The following is a 13,517-nucleotide window of genomic DNA, read 5'->3' on the forward strand; positions in this document are numbered from 1 at the left end:
TATACAGGTACTTGAATGCCTTGTTTAGGTCCTCGTATTTTATTCTCTAGGCAATTAAAGAGCCATTTATTACTTTAAAGCAGGTGAATAACCAGAGAGTGATGCATATTATAATAAAGTAATTTTGGAAGCAATGTGAGGATGGAGAAGAAGGAATAGATTTTAGAGATATTTTTAGAAGTCAAATAGAAATGAACTGGGAAACAGTTTGAGGTAGAAGAGAGAGAGAAATGTCAGGATGAATACAAGATACCTAGGAAACACAGGAAAAAGTGTCCAAGAGGAAGGTGGTAGGATTAGTTCAGTAAAAGAAGATACAAAGAAATCATGTTATATGAGCATCAGCTTTCCTGAGTTCTGGTAAACAAGGCAGGTGGTGGAGAATGAACAAGAGAGAGGGGTAACATGAACACAATTTGTATAATGCATTAAGTTACTTCCATTCTAATTAATAACCATATGCCCTGAGGTAAAAGAGAAAGTCATGAATGTTCCCCAGATCCATTTAGAGCTTCCTACACAGCTCTAGCAGAGGAGTAGAGGGACATTTTATTGTTTATTGACTATTTTATTTATTGTGTTTTTCTTTCAGCATCCTAAATGCAAGCCATGTACTTTACAAAGTACTATGTACTTTATTTTGTGCTCAACTGAAGAAATAGTGATCTATTATAATTTTAGAGGAAAAGTGGGTTATATTGGACTAATAATTTGATCTCCAATGTACCTCCCTCTGAAGGGATTTTCAAGAGTAATTTTTCACAGAGGTTAGCATATCATCTTTGGATTATTTGCAAGACCGTCCTTGAGTCATCCTTTAGAGATCATGTTGAGTTGGAGGGATAGAATATATCAAACACTTTTGGGGTTTACTAAATTAAACTATGTTAAATAGATTTCTTTATTGCATGACTTCTCAGAGCCTGTAATGAGCCAATTAAATTGTAATCCCTCAGAGAAAAAAATGTTATATATAGCAATTCACACACATTTATGACAGGGAACTATTTTTTTTTAACAATACCTTCTTAACGTGGCCAGAAGATTTAGATTTCAAAAGTAATTCAAAGTTGATACTTCACTAACTATACAAATAGTTTATTTGAATAACCTGAAGTCAATCTAAGTGTCCTTATAATTTGTTTTAGCTATGACCAAGAAATGCCATGTCCCGTGCCACCAACCAGGATGTATTTGCAACAAGGAGAACTAGAAGAGGAGGAAGATGAGCGAGGCCCCACTCCCCCTGTGCGGGGAGCTGCTTCTTCTCCAGCTGCCGTGTCTTACAGCCATCAGTCCACTGCCACTCTGACCCCCTCTCCACAGGAAGAACTCCAGCCCATGTTACAGGATTGTCCAGAGGAGATCGGCCACATGCAGCACCAACCCGACAGGAGGTACGTTGTTACCAGTCTTTACTGACAAATCAGATCATTTCCACTCCTAAGTGGCATTTACAGAATGCTATTACATGAAGTAATTTTCAGGTCACATGGGGCTTTTTTCCAGTATCATCACACAGTATGCCTTGGTAATTAGCATATCAAGTAATATTGTTGATCAGAACATTAGATTAATTGATCCCAGTGAACTTGCAACCATAAAATAATGTGCCTTAATTCTCACCCACTTATGATAATTGCATTCATAAACACGTGGAGATCATGTAGTAAATATATGGGTTGCTAATCTTATAACATTTTATTGATGATGGGTGATTTTGTATTTTAGTTTTCTTTATGCACGGGCCTGTCACTTCTTTAGTCTGTGAAGAATAGATTTTTCTCCTTTTATTTTTATTTTTTTAACAACTTTTTTTTTTTTGGCTGCGTAGGGTCTTCTTTGCAGCGCGCGGGCTTCCCTCTAGTTGTGATGTGCGGGTTTTCTCTTCTCTAGTTGTGGCGCGTGGTCTCCAGGGCACGTGGGCTCTGTAGTTTGCGACATGCAGGCTCTCTAGTTGAGGCGCACCAGCTCAGTAGTTGTGGCACACAGGCTTAGTTGCCCCAAGGCATGTGGGATCTTAGTTCCCCAACCAGGGATCGAACCCTCATCCCCTGCATTGGAAGGTGGATTCTTTACCACTGGACCACCAGGGAAGTCCCTTTCCTGTCTTTTAAAATTAAGTCTGCAGAATGATTTGTCCTTTCATAGCTGTAATGTTACAGAAGAATGAATTTGGTATATTCATTTTGTGTTGACTCAGGTACCTTTATTTTGATTGAATGTTAGGTTGCAGTCCTTTTGTCCAAGCTACTTAGTAGTGTGTGTTTGTGTGTGTGTGTGTGTGCATGTGTGTGTCTTAGACTTTCTTTAACCTATATGTTCAGCATTGCTAACCAGTACATTTTTGTTTTGCACAAATCCTTCACTTGGCATTTCTACCACATAAAAGCTGTTACTGCATCATGTCAGCACTTCTCTCATTATTGATGATTTTGTTTGTACTATTTTATTGCCCTTGACACATTACATATATATTACTTTCTGTATTCCTAATATCATTTGAAACTGAGTATATTATTTGCCCCAGAAGATCTCCTTCAATATTCTTGAATGAATAACAAATTCTGGTTTATGCTGCTTGAATTCTGTAGGTTAAAATAGAACTTGCAGTGTTTATTAACTATTCTATGAGTAAGAGGTTATTATCAAATTTAACTCATATACTCTCTAAAATGAAGGAAGTAGTTAAATTTTCTTCTGTGTGACAAGGGGAAAGTTGGATTGCCAGACATTTAACTTTAGTATTATTAACCCATGGAACTTCATGAAGATTGAGAATAAATAAGGCATCTCTTTTCCCTATTAAGGTCACAACCATCTCTGCCACTCTTATTCGGAGGAAATGAGATGCTAATAGAGGCTGTTAGCTCTGAAATACCTCAACATTCTTTTCTCATTCTTTCAAATTACCTATTTCCTCACCATCCTCCTCTGTGTTACAAGTGGTACACCCAGTATCTTCTTCCTGGCCAGCTCTTCTTTTGTGTTCCTTATGTCATCCTCTTCACCTTTCTTGATCACGATCAAAAAGCAGCTTATCTATCTTGACTTTTCAGCCTCTTTCTCTTCATTCAATCCTTTCTCTTCACTGTTAATCCTACTGCTTTTTTTTTTTTATTGGAGTATAATTGCTTTACAGTGTTGTGTTAGTTTCTGCTGTACAATGCAGTGAATCAGCTATATGTTTACATATACCCCCTCCCTCTTGGACCTCCCTCCCACCCATCTAGGTCATCACAGAGCACCGAGCTGAGCTTCCTGTGCTTTATAGCACGTTCCCGCTAGCTATCTATTTTACACATGGTAGTGTATATACCTTACTACTTTTTAAACTTTCCTTAGCCTCCCCTTCCCGTTATCCTGCTCTTTTTCTCTCCTACTCTGTAGGATTCTTTAATCATTTCTACCTTCCTAATTCTTTTTCACACCTCAGCCCTCTTTATGCTGGCTTATAGCATTTTGCTTCCATCAGGCTTCGGAAGGTAACCACTTAATCGTCAGCCTAAAGGCTTCTCCATCTTTATTACACTTACGCTTTCTGCAGTGATAACAATTTTCTGATTTCTTGTGAGAATTAAATGAAATCATGTATATAAAGTATCTAAAGCAGGGTAAGTATTCAACAAATATTAGTTCCCTACTGTCCTCACCCTTATGCTATCATCCTTACACTTGGTTCAAGTATTACTTATATTCTGACGGCTTTCGCATTGATTTAGCCAGCCCACCCCTTTTTCTTGGGCACTACCATGATATTTTCACTTGGGCGTCTCCGACTACACATGTCTGAAATCAAATTCTTTTTCTTTGCACTTGACCTTTCAAACTTGTTCCTTTTCCTCCTTTATTGGCTATCTTGTTTAGAATCATTAATCCTTATTTATTTGACCAACATATTAAAAATAAAAGAGCCAAGGGAATAGGCAAAAAAATCACAAGAAATTGTGATTTTGAAATCAGTGTAATTATCTTATAGCTTGATTTCTTCTGTTATCTTCCTACCATTCCCCAAAGTAAGTTATTCACCGAGTTCCTTCTTTTCTAATTCCAAAATATCTCTTGATTTTGTTCCTATGTTTCCATTCCTAGAATCCCAGGGCAGGCCCTCAGTCCCTGTCTCTTGAAATACTGCTACATCCTTGACCTGATCACCACTTTTCTTCTCTCTCCCCTTTTGTGTCCACTCTCCACATTATCTTACTTTACCCCCCAGTCTGGTAATGTTACTCCCCATTCAGAGTCAGCTCTTACTGTTTAGCCCAGTAATCAAAGCCTTTTACAATCCTTTTTCCTTTACTTACCTCTTCCCTCCCAACCCCTCCACACACCCTCTTTTCTAGTCTGTTTGAAATTCCCTGTTGTCTTAAACTCACCAACATCCAATCAGCAATGCCACTCTCCGGCCCACAGAGGGCTAGCAGGAGGGGCAGGCCTCTCTTGCCTTTCATGACTGTCACCAAAATCCTTAGTGCCCTCACTAAGCACATGCGTCTTGGCACATGCTGTTTCTTTGATTGCCCGGCGAACACTTCTCATCTTTCCAAGTCCTGTTTAAATGCACCACCTGTGCAACTTTCTTCTTGTTGCCTGGCAAAAATCAACTAATCTTTCTCTTTACTCTTTACAATGGTCTGTTCACAGCTCTGCTGCCACACTAATCAGGTTTTCATGTTGCATTAGCATTGGCTGTTTGCATCTCTGTTTCCCTATTTAAGAGTTTCCCTCTTTGAGAGCAGAGCTCAGGTCCTACTCACGTCATTGAGTTCCACAAAGCCTTCTTCAGTAAGTATCTGATAAATGGAATCTGATACTAGAGGAGTTGACTTACTCCCTGCTGTTTTGGCGGGGGTGAACTCAAAGTGAACAGGTATAACTGGGAAATGCACTGGGTATCTGCACTCAAAATCCTCTTTGACTACATTCAGCCTTTTTTTAAAAGGTACGACTTTCAGTCTATGAAGGTACAATATTAATAACACTGGGCACTAATATGAACTAGATGAAAGCCAATTAAACAAAAACCTATTACTGCTTTTTTATGCTGAAGGTATATTCTACATGTTTACCATAGAAATTTTTGAAAATACAGATAAACAAAATGAAAATACAAAAGTACCAATGATCTATGTTGTCAGAAATTGTCACCATTAAGAGCTCAGTAACGATCTTTTCCATCCTTCGTCTCTACGTGTACTCACACTGCTCTGAATTTGTGATATGCCAATATAATTTTATAAGGTATTTTTTTCACTGAACAGTGAATTTTTCCATGCCAATTACAGTTTAGATACTCACGTTAAACAAATGTATACTGTGACTTATTTAAACAATTCTTTAATATTGGGCATTTAAGTCATGTCTACCTTTTTGATACTATATATAATGCTGTAATTCCCATCTCTAAGTCTTTGAGTCAAGCCTCTTCTCAAACCTTTAACCTATTTGGATGCCTACCCCATCAGTAGATGACTTCTGTTTCTCATCATCCTGCCACTCCCCTAACGATGCGCTCATTAAAGATAGACAGGTATTTCTCTACAGATTTCATTCTAGAGAATCAGACCCTTATATCCAAGGACCTGTTCCTGCAGATTTTTACTGTTTGAATATCACTCAGAGCAATACATATATCTCCAGCCGTAAAGGCACTTCCCTACTTCCTACAGCCATTTTCTCTTGCCTGTATTACTATAATGGTCCATAAGTGGTCTTTGTTGCCTTTAGCCTTGTCCTTTCTTCAATCGAATCTTCTTGCTGCAGACTGTGCAGAGGCATTTTCCTAAAATGCGACACGGATCAAGTCTCTCCACTGCTTAAAATCTCTCAATGACTTCTCATTTCCCTTAGAATAAAGGCAAGATTCCTTAATGTAGCAATCAAGGCCCTTTGCGACCTGACCCCTGCATGCCTTCCTTTGCCTACCCATTGCCACTCCCCTGCTCACTGCTCCTGTTGCCTTCACTCTAAGTTTCTAACAGTTCCTGGAATGACCAGTGCTCTTGATCTTGGGTGACCTCAACCTGCAGAGGCTTGAAGAAGGATTTCGGTTCCCCGGCCAGAGACTGAAGTCAGGCCGCAGCAGTGAGAAGGCTGAATCCTAGCCACTAGACCAGCAGGGACCAGTGGCCAGTGGCAAGGCCAGTGACAAATAAATTTCCACAAAGAGACAGAAAAGTAGTGAAACAAGTAAAGTGTTTATTAGGGGGAAAAAGAGTACGTGTGAATAGGCACACACAGGCGGGCTCAGAGAGAGAGTTGCACCCTCGTGGTAGTTTGAATCTCTTACATGGGGCATTTCTTCCGGGTTTCCTTTGGCCAATCATCTTGCTTTGCCTGGCTCTGAGTCAGTATTTGGTTTATTTCAGGGTCCTCCCATGTGTGCGTGCGCATCTCTTAGCCAAGATGGATTCCAGCGAAGAGGCCTGTGGGTAGGTTGACATCACTTACTATGGGGTGGCGCCCCCCTCCTTTTTTGTCCTTCAAGGAGCCTTTCTGTGTGTGTGTAGTCGGGAAGCTCTCCTTGACTTGGAGAATGAGGAATATGTGGTCTCTTTATCTCTCATCCGGGCAGGGCTCAGCTTCTCCTCCCTCCTGCTATTGTCTTCATCTTGGTGTATCTGTCCACAAGGGACAAACTCCAGGTGCTCAGCCTGGGGCCCATCTATCTCCTGCCTCACTCTCACCCACTTTGAGGTCTTACCACTTGCCTTCTCATCTTCCTGGGACACCATTATCCCCTCTCTTTTTTGGAGCTAACACTTACATATCCTTTAGATCCAAGATTAAATGGCAGATGCTCTCGTTAGAATCTTTCCCTGATGTCCCAGCTCTGAGATTGGAGCCAATTCTATGTGTTCCCACCTTGCCCTAGATATCTTCTGTCATGGAGCTTTGTGAATACTGCATTATCATTGCGTATTTAATTAATTATCTCCTCCGCTAGACTATAAGTCCCTTCAGGCAAGGAACATATCTATTTTATTTAGCTGAATTTCTAGCATAGTCCTTAAGTTCCTGTTTCTATTGCTGCCTACAAACTACACTAAAACGTAATCACCTAAAACCATTTTGTTTTACTCACAATTCCATGAGTCAGGAATTCTGAAAGTATTCACCCGGGCGATTCATCGCCAACCCACATGGCTTCCTCTGGTCTTTGGGGCTGTGAGATCAACTTTGAAGTGAGTTTCTTCACTTATGTGCCTGACGTTTCAGTGCTCCGTGACCTCTCTCTGTCTCCGCATGGGGTCTTATCCTCCAGGGGCTCTCCACCACAGCCCAGGCTTCTCATAACCTGGCGATCTCAGCAGAGTGGCACTTCTTACGTGGCAGGGAAAGGAAGTTGCCAGGCCAGTTAAGAGCTACACTCAGAACTGGCACAGTCTCACTTCTGCCGCATTCTATGGTCAGAGCGGTCACAGGGTCCACCCAGATTCAGGAACTTATAACTAAACTCCTTCTCTCGTTGGGGGGATGGCAAGTTCTCATCCCAGAAGAGCATTGTGGATGGAAGATATTGTTATGGACATTTTTGCAAAATACAGTCTTCCACGGACAGATACATAATTAGCTTTATTAAGTATTAGTGTCTTAAAATTGAATCCTTCCATGTCTTAAAGTATAAACTGTAAACCATTCCGTAAGCCCTTGTCCTTGTGATCCCTTTGGTCTCAGAACCTAAAAGTTTCTTCACCGTAGTTAGTACACAGTTAATCTTTAAAGAATGAATACATTTTTTACTTTTATGTTTATTGATTAAAGGCATTATAAACAGTGTAATGTATATGAATAAGAAATTACTGAGCTAAAACCATTATAACTTTGCAATATTTAACTAGATAAGTATTTCACACTTGCCTTATTATGGATATTGTAATTTTGGCATTCTAATTAACTTCTGAGATATTCCATTTTTTGTCCAAAACTAGATAAACTAGATGACCAGCATAATAGGAATCTTTCTTCTCTCTTTTCAGACAATAACTATGAAAATAATAAAATTAAATGTATTTACATATACTGTTTTCAAAAGTGCCTGGTGCTATTGAGTTTACTGTGGTTGATATTTAGTGAAAATAAATCTCTTGAAAAGTAAAAGTAAATTTTATGTATGGAACAGGAAATTTATAGATATTTTATTACTATAGATGAACTGAGTATGATATAATTGGAAGGAAAAGAAAGAAGGCCAAGAAAACTTAAATATTTTGTCTGTTTACAAACCGGTTAATGATTAATTACACAAAGTATTGAAACTATACCAGTTTTAGAAAAAAATCTCAAAGGTATGTATTTTCCCCCTTCCATCTTTTGCCTGGTAAATGCTATGTGGTAAACTATATAAATACCTGCTTTCATAAATTAATGGAATTTTTCCCTTCTTCTCTTGAACATGCTTATGAAGGCATCATTTTTGCAGGAGCCTAGAGTGTTGTGATTCGCAGCCATATACTTGTACATTATTTCAGAAGACATTGAAACCCCTCAGGGGGAAAAATTGAGAAGGTTGAGGTTCATTTGTGGCAAGTCCCATTTGAGTGCAGCAACATCTTGAAATAGCTTTTTGTTTTCAAATAGAATATATTACATATTTCAAACCATACAGGTTTATCACACGTTCCCTGGGCTTGCCTTATTTACAGATGGTTTGAATAAATTTTTCTGTCTTTCCTCAGCATTTGCACAGGGTGGTAGTAGTTAAAAGCCAGCCCTCATTTAACATGAAGATGTGTTTGCTTCACAGAATGTGAATTATCCAAATACAACAATGCTAGCATCCTTTCATTGTGAAGTTGGCTGTCTTACATCCCTTCATTGATGGTCAAAATAGTCCCTTTTGTGCTGAAAAGTCTTACATGTATTTAAAAAAGAAGTTTCTTGTATTTTGGATGTGCCTGCTGACAAAGACTGTAAATTGACTTTTAAGTATCGTATTTTATTGCAATCCAAATTAAATAAAGGTTTTCATCCTGGGTGTGTTACACACTCCATATTGAAACAATTATCCATCTTAATCTCTTAAATAACTTCAGCTTTGGCATATTCTTCGTGTTTCTTCTAGTGCCACACACAGATGCATTAAAAGCGACCCAGAAATGAAAAATAACACATTATACTGAAGAACTGTGTATGTGTGTATATATATATATATATATATATATATATATATATATATATATATATATACACAGTGTATATATATTACATATATGTATGTGTGTATATTTGTGTGTAATAACACCATTCTTAGAGGAAAGGCCATGGCCTTGGAAATGGAATGTGGGATTCAATTCTAAATTTGATACATACTAGTTGTGGGGACTTTGGCAAGGTCCTTCATTTCAATGTCCTCTGAATTTCAATCTCCTCATCTGTTAAAATAATAATAAAATGAGTACCCTGGAAAGTTGTTGAGAAAATTAAATGAGTTAACATTGTAAATACTTAGCTGCAAAGTAGGTGCTCAATAAATTAGTTAACTGTAGTATTTTAGTAATCATTCATTTTTAATGTTTTCCATTTGTGTTAATAAAACATGTTTATTGAAGTGTCTCAATTCATTGGGATAAAAAACACAACACTTTTTTCTTCAAACAACTGCCATGCCACCCTAACCACTGTGCTATATTGAACTTCCGTTTCCCTCTCTATAGCAGATCCCTAAGTTAGATCTTGACCAGATCCTATATGGTTTTTTTTTGTTTGTTTGCTTTCTTTTAATTTAAGACCCGGTCCTGTTAATTTTAAAACCATAATCATGCATTTCCAGATTTTTTGCAGATGATTGCACATGCCTGTGGCCATGGTGGCATGGAGTAATGGGCGTGTTCTGTTTTTAATCACTTCCTTCCTCGCTCTTCCCAGTGCATTCTCCCAAGTGCTAAGGCAAGGAAAAGGGCACATAAAAAGAGCAAAGTAGATGAGGATCTGGTCTTGTCTTCGGTTAGCCCGACGGACTGTTCTGTCTCATCTTGCTCTATGAGTATCACAAGAATGGTGAGGGAAGGGGGCTGGCACCAACTTCCTCCACTGATGAAGGACTCAATGCTGGACAGCATCGATAGGCATTTGTAGTCCTTGAACAATTTAGCCACATCTTCAGGTGGCCTACCAGTCAGTGGCATTCATGCCATATCTCTCCTAGTCTCCCAATCCATAGGGTCACCAGATTACACTAGATCCTAATGTCACTTACCCTCCAACACTAGTGCTTAGGTTGGCAGGCTTATTTGGAATCTATCCTCTTCTAAGGAGCACAGAATTTGAAGAGGTGTTGTCATGACTCTTCCAAATGATATTCCCCTTATGTCATCATTTTAACCTTGCTTAGAGAGCACTGGGACTGTTGAGCACATCGCTAAGTAGTCCTCCAAGTGGAAATCACTATATGTGTCCCTTTTTTCAGGCACTTTCCTAATTAGGAGTTAATCTCTTGGCATTCTCCAGCCTTGGGTATAGCTTATTTCCACAAACCTTGCTTTCCACTAATGTCCAAACGCTCTCTACCTTCTCAGTCATGTTATATTCACTGTGTGTGATGGTGTTGGAGGGTAGGAGAAGGACTGCTTTTCCCTGATGTTCCCCAGATCTGTGGAGAGATGGTTGAAACCAGTTATTGGTAACTGTGAACTTAAATTGTAGGATACTGCTTTATTTTGTCCTGAACTTTGGCCCTTAACTTCCAGAGCATCAAGAAAAATACCTGTAAGCATTCTGTTAAACAGGTGGAATAATGGTAAAAGCAATATACTTGCAAATAGCTAATAATCTTTATAAGTAAGTAATTTGGAGAAAAACTGCTCTTGGCTCTTAGACCTTTTTAATAGACTAAAATCTAAAGGAAAATGTGTCATATGCTCAATGCATAATTTTTTAATCCTGTAAAATTCTACTCTATAGTCAAAATGAATGCGTCCATTTGCTTACAATGGTGGGAGTGGCAATGAAGGAAAGGGAAAGGAACATGTTTATATGTTTATGGAGCAGCCTGTTTCAGGACTGATGTCTGCTGTCTTTGGTCATAATAAGCTGTCAATAATATTCCATACACTTTAGGACACATACATAGGTGTCAATTTTGAAATAGGTATTACTTACCCCTGTTTTAACTGAATGTAATCCAAAAGATAAAACGTAAGGAGACTTATAGATAGATGAGTATATTTCTATTAAGCTTGAATCAAAAGGTAGCCCAGCGTGCTTAAAAGTACCTCTGGTTTTGAGGTAAATTTCTTACAACTCAGAATAAAGCCTACACATGCTCTGATTTTCCGTTGTTTTTCCTGAACAAATTAGCTCCACGGAAGCAAAGATTTGTGAATTTCTTGGTTAATTTATGCTTTTGTGTCCTAAGTAATGAGCTAAGCCATACCTGTTTATTCATTTTCCTGCAGACGGCAGCCGGTGAGCCCTCCTCCACCTCCACGGCCGATTTCCCCACCCCATACTTACGGCTACATTTCAGGACCCCTCGTCTCAGATATGGATACGGATGCGCCAGAAGAGGAAGAAGACGAAGCCGACATGGAAGTAGCCAAGATGCAGACCAGAAGGCTTTTGTTACGCGGGCTTGAGCAGACCCCTGCCTCCAGTGTCGGGGACCTGGAGAGCTCTGTCACTGGGTCCATGATCAATGGCTGGGGCTCAGCCTCAGAGGAGGACAACATTTCCAGCGGACGCTCCAGTGTTAGTTCTTCTGACGGCTCCTTTTTCACCGATGCCGATTTTGCCCAGGCGGTGGCAGCAGCAGCAGAGTACGCTGGTCTCAAAGTGGCGCGGCGCCAAATGCAGGATGCTGCTGGTAAGTCGTCCGCTTTTCTCCAAGCTGGAAAAGAAAATTCGATGTGCATTTGTCAGTTGCTGATTATCTCCATAATCTTATGTCCTATATGAAATGCAACTATTATTTCTCTTTTTTTTTTTTTGGCTGCCTAAGGAAACCAAGGTCCAAGATGATGATGTAGCTTGCTTATTCCTTTTTTCATAGCAGGCTTTTTAAATCTTCTATTTTATTTTTATTTAATAAATCCTATGTAATGTGAGTGAAGCTACCTGAAAAGTCTTCATTTTTAAGATAGTCTTAGCAAATATATGTACAATTTCTTTTGGAATGTCAATTAAATGAGGTTTGTGTTATATGGGTTTTTTTAAGATGTAAAAAGTCACCAAAATAAAATTCATTGAGGTAGTTCTCTCATCCCATTTAATTAGAAAGTGTCTAGGAGAAATAGATAAACGTCCGGAGGGGACACTCAACCATTGGAAACTGGGCTGTTTCTCCTTAACCCCCATTCTCTTCATGCCCTCTCAATTAGAACACTAATTTAATTGAGAAGATATAAAGATGTTTGTAATATACACACATTTCCAGGCATAGGTATGTTCCACACTTAAAGTATACATTGTTAATCTAATAATTTGGAGAGCAAGTTAATCCAAACGCTTATATATTTTTTCCATCTATTTTCCCTTTTCATTGCCAGTAGCCTATTTTTAATTACTATATATCCATTCTTATGTTTTAACCCATTTTTACTTATCTCCCACTCCCAACTCTGTTTAGAAAGTAAATTGTATGAGAAAGAAAAAAAATTAATTTAAATCATACATTTATCCCATGATTTTCATTTCTGTAGAATGGAATATGCACATATATACATTCATATACATGTTGAGTGTATGTGTATATTTCTGGTAACCAAGAAAATATGAATAGAATAAAAATAATGTGGTCAACAAGAAAGAGAGCTATTTCTGAGGAAGACTATCACAACAAATCAATAATTGCTATTTTGTTGTTTTATTTTTCTTAGTTTAATAAGTATCACATTGGTAGTTTTCCATGTTCTCTTCAGATATTGGATTGGTCATTGTTTCTTACCAGTGTAGAATATATTCAGAGAAAATTTAACTCACATCATAAAGTTTTCTTTTCCTATATATTATTTATCAAGAATGTGTTGCAGGAAAAAAAGTGTCTACTATCTCTCAAACTATTATCATAGAATGCATACTTATTTCAGCCAGCCCTATACTTTATGATATTCACCCAAATTTCCTTTTTCTCCCCTAGTTGCTTCTGGGTATAATAAAATAAGTATGCAAACATATCTATCGTTCCTAATAAATAAATAACATTTAACTTTATATATAGCTTTTGTTTCTCCTTATTTTTTAATCTTCTGTAAAAAAAAAATATAAGTGAAATTAAGCATCTCAAACTACTGCTTTCAGATTGCATTAAGCGTGTGTTTCAGTTCATTAACTCAACAAGACATAGAAATAATGTTGAAAATTCATCTGCGAACGACCTTATGCCTCAGGGTCTATGAGCGGTAGATGGCCTTACACAATAGAATGAGTAATGGGTTCAGTCTCAGCCCTAATTCTCTCTTTTCATGGATATGTAACTTTAATTGTAATAGTCTCCATCATAGCTAAAAAGAGTTTGGTTTAATATTTTATTGTACTGTAATTTAGTGGCTCTTCTGGTTTTCATTTGGTTCATAATTATA

At 38.2% G+C, this 13,517-nt stretch overlaps 1 protein-coding gene across 1 annotated transcript in view; it reads left to right on the forward strand.

Moving 5' to 3' along the window:
• The window catches only part of ROBO1 (roundabout guidance receptor 1), a 913,964-nt gene that overhangs the window by 881,559 nt on the left and 18,888 nt on the right, over positions 1-13,517 (forward strand). The window contains exons 25-26 of the mRNA XM_082460666.1: positions 1,149-1,397; positions 11,397-11,803. Of these exons, the coding sequence (XP_082316792.1) occupies positions 1,149-1,397; positions 11,397-11,803 (656 nt within the window). The remainder of the gene's footprint in view (positions 1-1,148; positions 1,398-11,396; positions 11,804-13,517) is intronic.

The sequence above is a fragment of the Balaenoptera physalus genome, assembly GCF_965194825.1.
Source record: "Balaenoptera physalus genome assembly, chromosome: 4".
In the NCBI taxonomy this organism is placed as follows: Eukaryota; Metazoa; Chordata; class Mammalia; order Artiodactyla; family Balaenopteridae; genus Balaenoptera; species Balaenoptera physalus.